Genomic DNA, 15,545 nt, shown 5'->3' with positions numbered 1-15,545 from the left:
CGACTAACAAGTAATTTACGTACACAATCCAAAGCACACACTCGCATTAACATGTTCGTATATATCTGGCGCTTGTTTGTCCACAAAAACTAACAGACTTGCAAGTAGACGGCCGCAGATTAACATTAAAGACCTTAAGGGAACCCTAACAGGCGCTATTATATCTTTGAGTCTAAATAAATTAGCAAAAACAAAGGAAAATGACAAAATCTATTTAACTTATTTTTTAATTCCTTTAAATATTTATTTGGTAATGTTTAAATTGCGTTCTAAATTATCAATGATATTTTCTTTTATATACCTTAAGACGAGTAATAATTATGTAGAGTTTTAAGATTTATAAATTTGTTTTAAAAGCATATTATATATTACCTTTTAGTTCTGAGATTTATAAATTTCTTTTATAAACTTATTATTTATTACGTTTTAATTAATTTTTTAATGCTTTAATAAAGGAAAATGACAAAATTTATTTAACTTATTTTTTAATTCCTTTAAATATTTATTTGGTAATGTTTAAATTGTGTTCTAAATTATCAATGATATTTTTTTTGATATACCATAAAACGAGTAATAATTATGTAGAGTTCTAAGATTTATAAAGTTGTTTTAAAAGCATATTATTTATTACGTGTTAGTTCTGAGATTTATAAAGTTCTTTTATAAACTTATTATTTATTACGTTTTAATTAATTTTTTAATGCTTTATGTGGACAGAATATATTCTCCGATCTGCAGTGTTATTTTTCACGGCTTGGCGAACTTTCTACCAAAATAATAAAAGGGAAAACGAGCACAAAATAATCAAAAGCAGCCATTTCATGTGGCACTTTGTTTAATTTATATAAGCATATTGTTACGAAATCCCATGAGCTTAAAACGATCGGTTAGACATCCCGAGGGTTCAACCAACTTTCGGTCAAATCAAGTACACTCACTATATTGCTTATTCCAAAGATTCATTGATGATCGTAACGCTGACAGGCGATGTCTACTTTTGAGCCATGGTTATCAGTTACAACCTCTAAGCCCAAACATTGTATTCGCATTTGCTTTTACGACAAGTCAAGTGGGCTCTCTGCGGTATCAGGAATCAATGCAATCTGAAATCTATAAGAGTGCCTTAAAATAAATACAATTTCGTTGATTGGAATGCCTCTCAAGCACCCAATCCCACTGCCCCCCGACAGATTGTCTCTGCCTTATCAACACGAATTGAACCTGTATTTTCTACGCTCCGCTCGCGTTTTTCTCTCTGTTTTTCTCGCTTTCTTATCGCGACGGCAACAGGCACCTCAAAAGCAAAAATAAATAAATATAGAAATAAATGGGAATATGCATTTGTTTGTGTGGCGACCGCAAACATTTCAAGTTCCTCTGCATTTCTTCACTTCTTATCGGTGGTCTGAGCGTTTTGATGGTCTTGTTTTTACTTTTATTCAACAACCTATTATTATGCTGCCACAGAAATGAATCCGAGTATACACACAAATTCCTCATAGATATGTTGTTATATGATGTCAGGTTGGGGGTCATCGTCATCCCAACAGACTTTGCCTCTGCCCAGCGATTGCCGTCGCCTCTGATTTCGCAGGCGCCAGGCATTATTCCCGCGGCATTATCGGGTGTCTCCCCTAATTGCAGGGCCATTGTCTTCCCTAATTAGCGGACATAGCCACAAAGAACTCTCGTGGAGTGGAAATAGGTCTACCTTTCATCTCCCTCGCCTGCTGTCATTCGCCTCTTGATGAGGTTTATTAATCCCGAACAGATTTTCACATTTACATACCTACATTTACTTAACAAATTTTATATGTGAGGCAGAAACATTAAAGTAGTATTTTTTACAGGGTCTTTTTTCCAAAAAAAAAAATTTTAGGTGTCCTTTTCTTAATCAGACGTACCTTACCGGAAAACAAAGGTTTCCTTCGTAAAAGGGTATATTGTATTCGTGCAAAAGTATGTAACAGCTAGAGGGAAGCATTTCCGACCCTATATAGTATATATATTCTTGATCAGGGTCACTATCCGAGTCGATCTAGCCATGTCCGTCTGTCTGTCCGTATGAACGCTGAGTTCTCGGAAAAAAACGAACAAAAGCTAGAATGTTGGGATTCCCCATACATGTTCTTGGGCTTCCTACGCAGCGCAAGGTTTTTTTCAGCCGAGGGCCACGCCCCTCTAACTCCCACAATCTCCTTAAACGATTTTAAAAAGGTGTCTGGCGCCCCACAGATTTCAGAAAAGCACAAATGCAGTTTTATTGTGTTTATCAATACCTATTTTTTTCTAATCGGACCATTTGTTAAAAAGTTATGCGCGATCAAAGTTTTATATATTCATCTCCCTCGCTGTGTAACGGGGTACCTGATAGTCGACTATAGCGTTATTTCTTTTTTTTTGTGAACTGGTGTAATTAGAATAAAATCGTAGATATTTAATACAGATATTCCTAACTGTTTCACAACAGACATAAGCATCCTCTGTGATCTTATAAACAAAAGTTAAACGTAAACTATTAATTTACATTAAATAAAAAATAGATTACTTGCATGTGTTAATAAAATATTTATAAGTTCGTTAAATAGTTCAATATGCAACAATCTGCACAAGAGTAGTCTCTACATGGATTTTACTGTCATGTAATGAATATTTTTAACAAGAACCTAGTTCATGTTGCCTATTTTCAGGCTGGGCTTAAATTCGCTTTCTTTTTTTTTACCTAGGCGGAAAGTTAGCTGAGCTCAAAAAAGAATCGCTATATCGCCTGAGGTTTCGGAGGTATGGAGTGTGATAAATCTGAAAATTTGAATTGTCATGAAACTTTCTAGCCTCGGTGAGGGGCTCTTTTCTGTGTGGCCAGTGCCCATTGAATTTATTATATTTTGCACGCTTTTTGGCAGCCACGATAAGCGTGTGGAATCTCAAGCACACGTGATAGGAGCCGCTGACAATCCATTTCTTTTTATATTTAATTTGTTCTACCACTGATTTTCATAATCAAAAGAATCGCGCACACAACTGCAGTTTTGGCCGCACCACAATCTTTTTTCTTTTTTCGTTCTCCAACGAGGTTTTTTGCCAACAAAATCATATTTATAAATGATTTTTACTACGCAGTTGAATTGGTAGAACCCAACTGAAGCAAAAGTTGGCCACACACAGCTGTGGCTATTCGCGAAAACAATATGCAATTTGGTAGCGTAATATTTACTGACTCAAATAATAATAGAAATAAATATAACAATTAAGAAAAAAATATAAAAAGCTTTGCACGCTATAGATCCGCAGATACACACCGGCGCATACATATTTATTAAATATATTTACCCATTAAGATAATCGTAAAAAAAGAATCGACTGGAAAAGCTAACTGCAAATGGGAAGAGAGTTATATCAGCTGCCCCTGCTCCAATAGAAAGTTCGTAACTCAGACGGTTCTTTGTAAACATTTCCACCTGTCCATATAGCACACTCTCGTATTCGCATACCGAATCAAGTGAAGCTTGACGTAAGCAGAAGAGTTGATATATTTCAATATATAAACCTATGTGTGCTTGTACAATCGCCCGGCCTGATAAGCTTCAGAATGTTTGCAAATCTTTGACGAGATTCAAATCAAGTCTGGAAATCCCCGCATACTGGGAACACATATTAAGTAGAGTACGTATTTTATATGCGTTTCGAAAATGTAAAGCGAAAAATTTGACTGCCAACGCTCAGGTAAAATATGTAAGATAAAAAAAATCCTAAAACAGTTTAAAAACCGTTTCGAGTTGCAAAAGAGTAAGGGCATTGTTACCGTTGACGTTTTGTATTTCTGCTTGATCGATAAACAATACGCATACATATATTTCCTAGGAAACTTATTTGTTATTATTGTTCTATCATAATATTTGATAGGCAACTGTCTTTAGTTTCCAACTTCCTGTGATAACTGGACTTATGCGATATCTCTAGCCGATAATTGCTATTGTGTAATAACATAATCAAATTGACATCTTAACTTGAACGAGAACTTCATCCGAAAATGAACTTGACCACTTTTACTTTAATTAAAATCAGAGTTTTTGATTAAACTAGATAGTACTGTCAAGTTTTTAGCGATTTCATCTTTATCTCTAGTTTTAAAATTGATTATGTACCTGTTTTTCTACTCTCTACTGTTAATAAAACGAGTTTGAATTGTCTTTTTATACAAGGGTGGATAACCTTTGCATTTAAATTAAAGGTCAGTTTTCTGGTTTTAAATGCAATTTCTAGGAGTTACGACTTTTATTTTTAATAATTTACGAAAGATAGTGAAGCATATCATATTTATTATTTCAAATTTATTTATTATTTTCTTATTTTTAAGGTAAAAGTTAAATGGCATTTATAAATAAATGGATAACTATATCAAAACTTTAAGTATGGAAAGCAGAGTACTCCTCGTTGAAAGATTGCATATATGCCAAATATATAGAGCTTTCATTGTGACAAGTTCCACACACTATCTTATCAATGGTCTCGCTTCCGTTGCCGAAGTGTTGGCCACGTGTGGAGAGATTTGTTTCCAAGCCAAAACAATTTCACCAGCCGTTGACACAACTTGGCCCACTGTGCTCGCGAATCAAAATTCACGTGGGGCGAATTTATGTATGTCTGGGCCCAAAAGAGTAAACATCAACAAGCAGGCGAGAGATCTAGTTCTAATGATTCATTAGAAAATGTGTGTTCGGATTGTTTTTCTGAAAATTTTCAATGTTTTCGTCTAGTTTTTGTTTTTACTATTTGAAGGCCAGCAAAGGCAATGCTAAGGCTAAGCAAATTGTTGAAACAGTTGGTAAAGCGGCCCAAAACGAAGGCAAGAAGGCCCAGAAATGCCGGTAATTGAGAAATTTTATGACTGGTTTAAATCTTTAAGGTCTTGTAAATGAGTCCCTTTGTCTCCATTTCAAACTGAGCTTTCTAAATCATCCCTAGGCAACCATTTTATTTTGGCAAAATACATATGGCAAACAAGTTTCACTTTTCGCATAAGTTTGTCTTATTTTTTTCTAGAGTTTTGGTTCGTTTAGAACTAGTTTTGGTAACTAGCTAAGTGCCGCAGCACATGCTAATCAAACCACTTTCGGTTGATATTTTTCCACAATAAAATCAAACTCAAAAGTCAGAGACGTCAGTGAGAAATTTGCATAAAATACCTGAGACTCGAACTTCTGGCAGATCTTTGGTTAACATATTGTTGGGATCTCGAGTTGTTGGGCCAGAATATTTAAATATACATAAGCAGCTATTAAGAGTGACGGAGATTCAAGGCGAGACATCAGTATTTCCGTATATTAGCATCGCATTTGTCTCTCTCGATTGCACAAAATCGGTGGCGACAAATTGCCCGCTGTCAGCCAGGGCGTATACGTAATATTTCGCCCCAAGTGCATAACCGTAAATAACAAACAAAAAGAATATATATATATATGCACTATACAAAGGGAAGAGATAACAAATTGCAAAACAAATGCGAAAAAGTCCAGCAAATCAGTGCGGAGAAAAGTCTTAGATTGTTTGTTTCGAGTTGTGGTGTATAGTTTGTGCTCCATTTCGCGACTCCCGAAATGAAATCAGCTTATCAAAAATATATAGATGAGTAAGCACTCGCTTTCTCGCCTTTCGGGCTCTTTTTTCCTTATCACCACTTCTTGTTTGTGTGCCATTAATTATAGCTGCTTCCTTCGGTAGCTGCTGAAGCTGATTAGAACGCAAACTTCTCGAATGGTGGCAACTAATGGAAAGTTACGAAAGTTTTCCCACCTTGGGAGCCATTATAATACTGCGTTTATGATTTCCTCAGTTTAGTAAATTTTAATTACAGTGGAGGCAGAGCTTAAGAACATTAAAAAACCCGTGATAATAAAAACTATCCTATTATCTTGAATACAGTTGTAGTGTTACGCTAAGTCGGTAATGATTTCATATCACATAATCTAAATGGTTCTCAATTACACAATTTACAAAACTATTTTGAAGGTGAGATTGGAAGTTTTTGTAAATTGATTATTGCGGAATTCCTAGACTTTTTAGGAAATCTATTACATTAGGACTAGTTTCTTAATTACTAAATTTAAATAAAATGTTTAGGTCAGCACATAAATCTTATTCCAAAGTGAAAAATAAGCAAATAAAAATTCAAGCTGAGAAATATAAAATTCCTAGTTTCCATTAATTACTTTTTTAATCAGAAATAAAAGTCTTGACCTCAGATTGTATACAAAAATCTAGTCCATATACAATTGTCACCTTCTTGATGGATATTAAAAAAATATATATTTATATTGAATCAGAAGTTTGAATCAACGCTCTTATCGTGGTATTTCCTGTTGAATCATAATTCTTCCTTTTCCGTTAAGGAAATATTGAAAAATAATCAATATAATTTCAAAGAAGTGCTCTGTACCGTAATCTTACAGTAAGAGTTGCAACATTGATTACAGATGTTGGTTTCTCCCGGGGCAGCTGTTATTTTTCCCCTTGAGTCAGACGTTTGGAGAATTGTTTTAACCATGTAATAGCCTATTTATTATTCGATTTATGATTTTAGGTTAGTAAAGTCCCTATATGTCACTATCATTAAAAAACAATGTAGGTACCCACTCATATAGAACCCCCTACCTGTATATCAGATATATCGTCTCCACTCACCTGCATTATGGGATACGCGACACGACCTTTGCCGAACCGCTCTATGATCGTCAGCTTGGTGGAACTGGCCATGACTCCGGCGATGTTGGAAGAGGACAGGACCGGACGCGATGGCGGCACAATGGGCACAAAGTCGCGATTCCTTTCGGCGAAGGTGCGATCGAACGAGTTGCGTCGATCGCTTTGGGAGCGTCTGTAGGCCACATGGTTGCCATTACCACCCCCACCGCCAGCGGCATTGGGCCCCCGATAGGTATTTGAAGAACTGTTGTACTGGGATACCCCCATGTAGGACTTGGACTTGCGGTACTGCTTGCTGGAGTAGACAACCGGTTCCGGATAGTTGAGATCGCTGTGATTGCTGGCGGTCTCCGATCCGGAGCTGGTTGACGACGACGACGAGGAGGAGGAGGCGGAAACGGAGGAGGTGGAGGTGGAGCCGGAGGCTGTGGGAACGGTGGCAACGGCGGTGGTCAAACTGGAGATCATCGATGGCTTGGAGCATTTGGCACAGGGCACGGCCAAGGCGGCCGTTAGCAGTTCGGCGGGGTTTACTTTGCCCACGCCACTGTTCACTGTTGCCGGTGTGTCCAAGTTGCTGCTTTTGTTGGTGTTGCTGCTACTGTTGCCGCTACTGTTGCTGCTTATGGTGATGTTGCTCCTGTAATTGTTGCTTCTGTAGTTGCTGCTGTCGCGTGGCAGCGATTGCAGGAATATCTGTTGCCGCTGTGGCTTGGCTTTTTTGCTGCCGCGTTGCTGTTGCTGCGGCTGCTGTTGTTGTTGCTGTTGTCCCTTGCCTGCATTTGCGTTCTTTTTGTTGTTGCTGTTTGCCTTGGCATTCTGAGCTTTGTTGTTGTTGTTTGCTGTTTTGTTAATAGGTTTTTGGTTGTTTATGTTGCTCAGGTTGCTGCTGTTCTCGATGTTGCTGCTGTTGTTGCCCGCCGCCGGCGACATTGCCTCTCGCTGCCTCTCCTTGTCCTTGTCCGCCTTCTTGCCATTCACCTTGTTTACCATTTTCCCCGTGTTCTCTGTGTTTCGCCCTTTTTAACCGTTATCCGTGCTGCGCTTGTAGAGTTCCGTTAGTTCTCTCCGTTCTACGTTTCGTGCGCAATTGGCTTTTGGCTTCTGCTTGCGCTGGTGTTTTGTTGTTGTCGCTCTCGCTTACCGCTCTTCGTTTCTCTCTGCGGCTAACTGCTATCTCACTCGCGCGCGCGCATTCGCATTCGCTCTCGTTTTCGTTGAGCTTTTGTTTTGTGTTTTTAGTTTGTGCCACGTTTTGTTGTTGGCGCGCCGCGATTTTTTATTTTGTATATTTCGCTTGCGTTCTTTTTATTTTTATATTAAATGAGCTTTTGTTGTACACCTTTTGAAATGTTTTTAATCACGAAATTCATTAATGTTGTTTCTCACTTGCTAACACTTTTTCTCAACTGCGTCTTTTTGGCGAAATTGCTGTTCTTCGTTTTTGCTACCCCTTTTGGATGGCATTTCATATTTACCGCAAGATAAAACAGAGAGACAGAGGGCGCGGGCGCATCATCATGTAAAGAGAGCAAAGAGAAAACAAAATTAGTATTCGTTTTAGTTATTGGTTAGTTGCTTTGTCGAATAATTGTTTTCGGCATTCCGTTAGGGCTTTTTGTTTATGTGTTCTAAATGCTGTTGATTTATTTTTATAAAGCTAGCCAAAAATCGCTTTTGAACGCGTGTTTCCCCTTGCTTTCGCACTCGCTCCTTCCTTGGTTTTTATCACTTGTTTTTTTCTTTGATTAACTGCTGCGTTCGGTAAAGGAGCTAGCTGTATAAAAAGTCCCATTTTCAAACGCGCAATTTGTATTACTTATTTTTTGCGTCCATCGAAAAAAAAACAAAAACAAAAATGCCGAAAAATATCGCGCGAATGTATGTGTATACACATACATATGTGTATTGGTATGTAAATGCTTGCCATTTGGCGGGCGCGTTCTCCCTCTTTCTCTCCTTCCATCTCTTTCTATCCCCCAGCACGATGATGTAAGTTTTCGTATCGGAATGCTTTATTTTATTTTCCCTTGCTCTTCTCTTCGCTACCGCCCCGTCGAAATAATGTGTGATCAGTAAACTGACCAGAAGATCAATATTCTTGACTCCCGTAAAACTGCCTCCGTTAATTCCCTCATTAAAACTCTTTATTACTGCACTCAAACACTGCATTTAATATACGTCAAAGCGAATAACAAAAAAAAACCTATTAGATTCTGCAACCCGAAGTTTATACACCCTTGATCTATACTTATAAAAAAGTTTTGAATCTGCGTAACTTCAAAAGTCACGCAGTTACACTAATATAAATGCACAATTTGAATCATATTGAAAATCAAAAAAAAATATTATTTTAAAAAAGTGTAGACCTCAACAAAGTAATGAAAGTTCATAAAACCAAATTATATTACAAGTTTTTAAAAATATATTAATCCAATTTAACAATAATGTTACGATGCATTATAAAATGCCTAATAAAGTCACCAAAACCTCTGCAAATGAAACAGCCCCTGACGAAATTAAATAATTTCCCTGGGAATTGTATTATTGTTTACGACAAATTATGACTCAATCGCACGAACAGAAAAAGTTATAAACTGATCCCCTCTTCCAAATAAGCTAATTGCTTTTCCAGAATTGTCGAACACTAACCGATCTTGAACCCAAAAATGATGGATGAATGTAAGAACGACGATAATTATTCTTTTCTAACGAGCAAACGTATTAGTTTATGTGTAGGATGAATACTAAAATAATTTGGGTATTCCCCCGTGCGTTAAATGGCTTTTTTATTGAACTTGTGCCCTTAAAAATATATCTTTAGGTTCAGTTATTTCACAGACTACATCATTATTCATTTTAAATTCTTAAAGATTTTGTTATGACTAATAAATCTATAACTAATATATTGAAGTGATAAAAAGGAACTATAACTTCGCAACTATGCGTTTGTAATCCCTATTTTTTCCGTATTTAAAAAATAAAACAAGATTTAAAAACACTTTATTCTTGATAAACGAAACCACTTAAAGAGGATCTTAGGTTGAATAATATCTGAAGGTGCTTTCATCTGCATGTCTCTACACCGCCAAAAAATAGCGAAACCGGAAATGCCAGATGCCAAGACAACCCGAGAAGCAAAAGGGGGATGGGTTCAGGGGGCGGGATGGTGTGTGTGCCTAGATCGTTATCCGCATTTCTGGTTTGTTTTTCATTATAGGCAGAACACAAAACCATGCGACACGATGCGATCTGCGATCTGTGCTGCAGTCACGTAGTCCCACTAATTGCGAGATCAATAACGGTGATTGTGTGCGCGTCTATATATTTACCTGAACAATTCGGACAGCTTGTGCTTAGTCACTCATTATCCAAAATCCACGCAGAAAGGCTTGTTTTTCTCAGTGGAATCCTTCTTTTTCTTGAGCACGGATTGATGATGTTTCGATCTAAAGTTATACAGCAAGCGGCTATCGTGGTCTATCGCTATGGGTGGCCGGCTATCGATATCGGTATGCTATCGACGACGGGCAGCAGGGTGTGGGTGGAGTTTAACGTTTCGGCGAACCGCTGGCAGATCGCCTTACACTAAATACAACGGACGGGCCAGGATGGCGATCGGTATATTCGGTTTTTGGTTTTGATTTTGGATTACTACGGCAAAGTAACAAGCCAAAACGTTCGGTTTTCTTTTTGCTCAAATTCTGACAAGTAACACCCTAATTGCTAGTTGCTCGACTACCGTTACTCTTGGTTTTTCAATATACCGTTGCACTGCACACACACACTGCGAAACACTCACTCACACAAACACACGCGTTGCTCACTTAACTCCCAACTTTTCGATTTTTGATTTTGAATTTCAATTTCACTTTTTTTCGCTTGCCTTTTGCTTTATTTTCTTCGTTTTTCGGACCACGCGTTTCGATCAGTTGGCGGAAGCTTGCCGAAAAGCTTCGAGAATGTGGTTTTCGGTTTGATTTGACAGCGAAAAGGGCTGATAAAAGTAGCACTCGCACCTGGCTATATAGTGCTAAGATCGGTTGGGGGAGTAGTCTTTTCGTTGGTCTAACTGTTTGTGAGTTGCTGCATTCGATAGTCTGTCTAACGGTTGCTCTGCGTCCGATCGGATTGCGGTTGGCACTGTACGGCTCCTTCTTGGTCTACTTGAGTGGCGAACATGTGACGAGCAACTGATGGCGCTGGCCCGCTGGTCCGCCGGCCAAGCGAAGACGAGCGACGGCGGAAGCGGTAGCGGGTACAGTAGGGCCTGCCTAAGACTGAAGTTTTACCGTTCACCTATCGGCAAAGTTAAAGGAAATTAAAATATCGCAAATTCTACAGAGTTTTCCTTAGGCACAGTGGGCGTATCATTATTTTGCTGACGGATTTTTCCATTATTTTATGACTATTATTTTAATAACACTTGAAAAGGGCTAAAGCTATTCGCATCACTTAATAACGGTTTCCCTAAGTCTTTCGACGAAGCCCCACTGTCGTTAGTGGGAGCAAAGCGGAGGCGCCGACGATTCTAGAGAGCGCCAGAGAAAAGTTCGCGAAACGGAATTAGCAACAACAATTAAGTCGGAAATGAGCACTGTCTCCGTCTCACTCACTCTCTCTCTCTATCGCTATCTTCCGCCCCCCTCCAATTCGTCACCACAATGTCTTTTTTATCATCGTTAGACAAAAGCTTTTGCCAAACGGTTGAGAGCTTTTGCGTAGTAGGTCAAGAAATGCCTTGAAGCTATTGTTTTTAAGGTTTTCACTTTTTAAGCCTAGTTTTTAAATGATTTATCTGCGCTGAAAAGAGAGGATGAGGCAAAAGGTGTGGGAGGCAGAGAAAAAGAGAGTGATAGATGGGAAGAGTAAAAGCTTTTTTGCGATCACATTGTTGTAATAACTAAATACCGGCCGGTAAAAAAATTGAGAAAGCGCCGACCTTGTGCTCTCTTTATCTCTCTCTGTTCCCCAGGGGGGAGCATGGGGCATGGGGTGTGAAAGAGCGAGAGGGTTGGGGTGGCAACCGAATGCTAATTAATTGAAAGCTTTCTCCCCTTCTCTTTTACACCTAAAAAGCTTAGCGATCAGCGGTTTATTACCATTTATGCATATGAATTATAGGCCCTATACATTTGTACTTATGGGGTAAACAACACTGATCCACTGATCCTTTAGAAGGCGAAACAAAAAATAAACAAATGCATCTGCCGGATGTTCGGGGATCACGATCACGTGACCAAGGCTGCAAAACTGCGACTAGAAATAAACGGTGAAATAGCTAAAATCACATTGTCGGGGCGGTATTTTTGGCTGTCGCCGCCTCAATAGCTAAAGCGACAAAACAAACCCAAAAATATCCACACATCACATCCACAGGTTGATGATAGTCCCGTAGACCAAATGCGATGCGTAGTAGCCACGCGGCCAACAAGAAATTTCAATTATTTTGCCAACAAACGAAATCGGGCATGTGTACGTATTTATAAGACCTGCGTGAATCCACAGTAAACAATAGTTTATCAGTTTTTTTTGCGCTTCCAATTTACCTTAGCCCATTTGATTTCTTAGTGAAGGTGGCGCCTATCTGTATACGACACAACAAATTAGACGTTCCTAATCTGAACTACCTTTAAGTCATTTTAAAGTAATGGTAGCCCATTTCAAAACAAATTATATACAACAATTGGTTATGCTTTGTGAGCTTTTTAAAATGCTATCTAAATCCACCGTAAGCAAAAGTCTTTTAGTTTTATTTTTGTTTCCGGAGTTTCTACAAACAGACTCGGTTTATAATTTAACGTTAAGAATCAAGGAATATTAAAACCATTTACATCAACTAATTTGTGTTGTCTATTTGTAAGCTTCTTTAATTACGTGATTTGAAATCCACATTCATATGAGTATTATGACTCATGGTGACTTTCCGGTGAATTTTTCCGTTGAAACAATTTTCATTCACACGGGGACACCCACGAGCTTTTTCTGTGGGACAAAGTTTTAAACAAGCAAGTAGCTTTTCCCTAAATTCTATATTTTTCGGAATCTTTCTTTTATTTTATAGTTTAAACATAAACATAAGGCTAATTTCAAAAAGCTTAATATAAGCAACATTTTTCACTAGCAACATTAGTATCTACACATTTTTTGACTGATTATATTTATTACAATAAATGCTTCGCTTCGCGTATTGCTAGTTGTTATACAAAACTTTCTAATCCCAACCCAATAAAATTTACTGGCTTAAAAATAGTATAATATTTATTGATTGAAGATACAAATTCTGAGATTTAAAACCGGTTTTTACTTAAATCGGTGTGTTACAGAAACGCCTTCTTAGTCAAATTCTCACTGAAAGTCCGTTTCTGAACATTTAAAATTTGTAAATTCCTTAAAGATATTCTAAATAATTTCATATAAAACGGTGTGCGAATATAGCTCCTCCCGCCAGGATCGCAGCTAATAGAGTGGCGCCAGAAACCCGTTTTAGCAGCCGATCCTGCCACTTTCTATTGGCAATGCACTGGCTATAGGGCATACTGGAAAAGGAGACGCTATTATAGAGTGGAATCCAGCTGGGAAACAAACGGAAGAGCAGGGTGTCCAGCCATTTTCGGAGCCGGAAGGTCCATCGTTTGGTCAGGTCGCGCATCTGGCAGTGGAAAAGATAGAAACATTTAAGAGAATAACATTATAAATTATAATTTAAAAACCCACCTCCACATAGTTGTACATGGCCAGATCGCAAATGGCGAAGGCATCCTGCCAGCGTTTCTCGGTAAACAGGGCCAACGCCTCATCCAGCGGCAGCTGCTCGCCCAAAATTCCGGTCAACAGCGTAACATCCTCCATTCCGGCATTCATTCCCTGGCCATAATAAGGAACCATGGCATGGGCGGCATCGCCAAGGATCAGGGCCTTATCTGCATAGTGATAGGGTCTGCACTTGATGGACACCAAATGCTGTGGTCGGGTTTTAAAAAAGTCCTTTATGAGCTGTTGCTCCCCAATCAGTGGCAGTGCATCGCGGAAGTTCGTTCTAAAGAAATCCAGTAGATCATCCTGATTTTGAATCTTAGCAAATACCTCGAAAGGCATGGAGAGGGTGACCGTAAACGATTTATCCTGATTCGGCAGGGCAATCATCATAAAGGAATTACGCGGCCAAATGTGCAGGTAATTAGCCGGCATCTGGAAATCACCCGATTTCGAGGGAATACAAAGCTCCAAGTAACCTGTTTCTATATACTCCTGTGAGTAATTAAATCCCGGCAAACGGACCAATTGCTGGCGAACACTACTGAAGGCCCCATCACAGCCCACAATAAGATCTGCGTTTGCAGTTACAACTTCGTCGCTGGGATTTCGGAACTCCATGGATCCCTCTCTCAGTTTGGCACTCGTTAATTTGTGCTCAAAGTGGCAGCGGATATTGGGCAACTTATCACAAGCATCCAAGAGGACTTCGTTGAGCTGACGGCGTCCCACGGAATACAGACATTGATTGGTGCACGGATCGTATAGGACCACGCTGGTGTTTCCCCTCACATCGTGCAGCATTCTACCCCTCATGGGTATGGCGGTGGCCAGGACCTTTTGCTCCAGACCCACGGCGGCCAGAGCCTTTCGACCCCTCTGGGAAAGAGCCAGGTTAATACTCCTGCCCTGGACAACCAGAGCCTGCCGGATATCCTCCCGGTACTCGTACAAATCCACGTGGTTGCCCATGCGGGCAAAGTTTAAGGCCGCCAGAGAACCCACCTATTGAAAAATAGATTTAGCTTGATAAGAGAGATTTATCTGGAACCAGGGATTAAGAAGGCCTAAAGATAAGGCAACACATAGTTATGCGGACACACAAAAATAGAGTAGCATAAAGATAATTACGTTCTTTAAAAATAATTACAGATTCTACAGAAGCATTAAACAAATGTATTTTTAAGAACTTTTTAAGAAGGACATTGTTGTAAACACTGAACAGACATATGCAAAATTTAAGTTTAATTAGTTTAAATCAAATAATTATATTTTAAAATACATAAACAAATTGGACATAAATTGGAAAGAAATCACTTACAAACAAATTATTGGACTATTTGTACTCCTAGTGATATCTCACTTACCAAACCCGCTCCGACAACTGCCACCCTGCGCCGCCGTCCATCCTCCCCCGCAGCTCCCGCCGAATCCTGGCGACCGTTTACCTCCTGGCTGATGATTCCTTGCCTCATGACCGTTCTGATGGGGCGACTCTAGTGAAATGAAGATGGAAGTGAGATGGAAGCCAGTCAACTGGCTGGGGAAATGTTTAACCCAAAGATTATGTCAGATGGGCAGTAAATGCTATCTGTGGTTGTTTGATGTTGCTGAGGGAAGCCAACTAAATGCAGAGGCGTAGCCAGAAACCGTTATCTGGGGGTTGCATACTTATGTTTAGTTTAACTATACAACCTTCCATTACAAGAAGATGATTCTGTATCTTATTTTAATCATATTTGACTAGATTAGGAATTTTTAAAATATGAAAATTAAATTGTTCTCATAATACCAAACATTGCGTTATATTGTAACACAAAATATAAGCCTCTGCTTAGAAAGATCAAGATACAAGATCAACATACAGTGAACCAACACAGATTTATTAGTCCCAGGGAGTCTCTTTTGTAAAGGATGACAAAGAAGCATATCTAACAGATAAGAACTGCAGATTGTACATAAGAAACCGAGTCTTGTTTTGAGCGAATAAAATTACAGCCAACTGTAATAATGTTGTATTTCAATGAAAAACAAAAATTATTTTTGATTTATAATCTGAAACTCAAAAATATGGATTATTAATAATG

At 38.8% G+C, this 15,545-nt stretch overlaps 2 protein-coding genes across 2 annotated transcripts in view; both read right to left on the bottom strand.

Annotated features, from left to right (window-relative positions):
* Nucleotides 1–10,883, bottom strand: part of LOC108067801 (terminal nucleotidyltransferase 5C) — a 53,049-nt gene extending 42,166 nt beyond the window's left edge. Inside the window, exons 1-2 of the mRNA XM_017157003.3 lie at nt 10,035–10,883; nt 6,682–8,155 (exon numbers count right to left, since the gene is read on the bottom strand). Of these exons, the coding sequence (XP_017012492.2) occupies nt 6,682–7,695 (1,014 nt within the window). The 5' untranslated portion in view covers nt 7,696–8,155; nt 10,035–10,883. The remainder of the gene's footprint in view (nt 1–6,681; nt 8,156–10,034) is intronic.
* Nucleotides 10,884–12,986: 2,103 nt separating this feature from the next.
* cn (Kynurenine 3-monooxygenase cn) lies at nt 12,987–14,953 on the bottom strand. Its single transcript, XM_017156988.3, has 3 exons — nt 14,826–14,953; nt 13,420–14,463; nt 12,987–13,354 (listed from the first exon to the last, which is right to left on the bottom strand). Exons 1-3 carry the CDS (start codon nt 14,931–14,933, stop codon nt 13,115–13,117), a joined length of 1,392 nt encoding a protein of 463 aa, XP_017012477.2. The 5' UTR covers nt 14,934–14,953; the 3' UTR covers nt 12,987–13,114.
* Nucleotides 14,954–15,545: the final 592 nt, after the last annotated feature.

This window comes from Drosophila takahashii, chromosome 2R, assembly GCF_030179915.1.
Source record: "Drosophila takahashii strain IR98-3 E-12201 chromosome 2R, DtakHiC1v2, whole genome shotgun sequence".
Lineage (NCBI taxonomy): Eukaryota > Metazoa > Arthropoda > Insecta > Diptera > Drosophilidae > Drosophila > Drosophila takahashii.
The sequence above is the reverse complement of the archived record's forward strand: the minus strand, read 5'-3'. Positions and strand labels throughout refer to the sequence as shown.

Excerpts from the sequence above, each read along its gene's own strand:
- cn (XM_017156988.3), bottom strand. The coding sequence starts at position 14,933 with ATGAGGCAAGGAATCATCAGCCAGGAGGTAAACGGTCGCCAGGATTCG. Across the intron at positions 14,464-14,825 it reads CAGTTGTCGGAGCGGGTTTG|GTGGGTTCTCTGGCGGCCTT; the intron begins GTAAGTGAGATA and ends ATTTTTCAATAG. Across the intron at positions 13,355-13,419 it reads CCATGTACAACTATGTGGAG|ATGCGCGACCTGACCAAACG; the intron begins GTGGGTTTTTAA and ends TTCCACTGCCAG.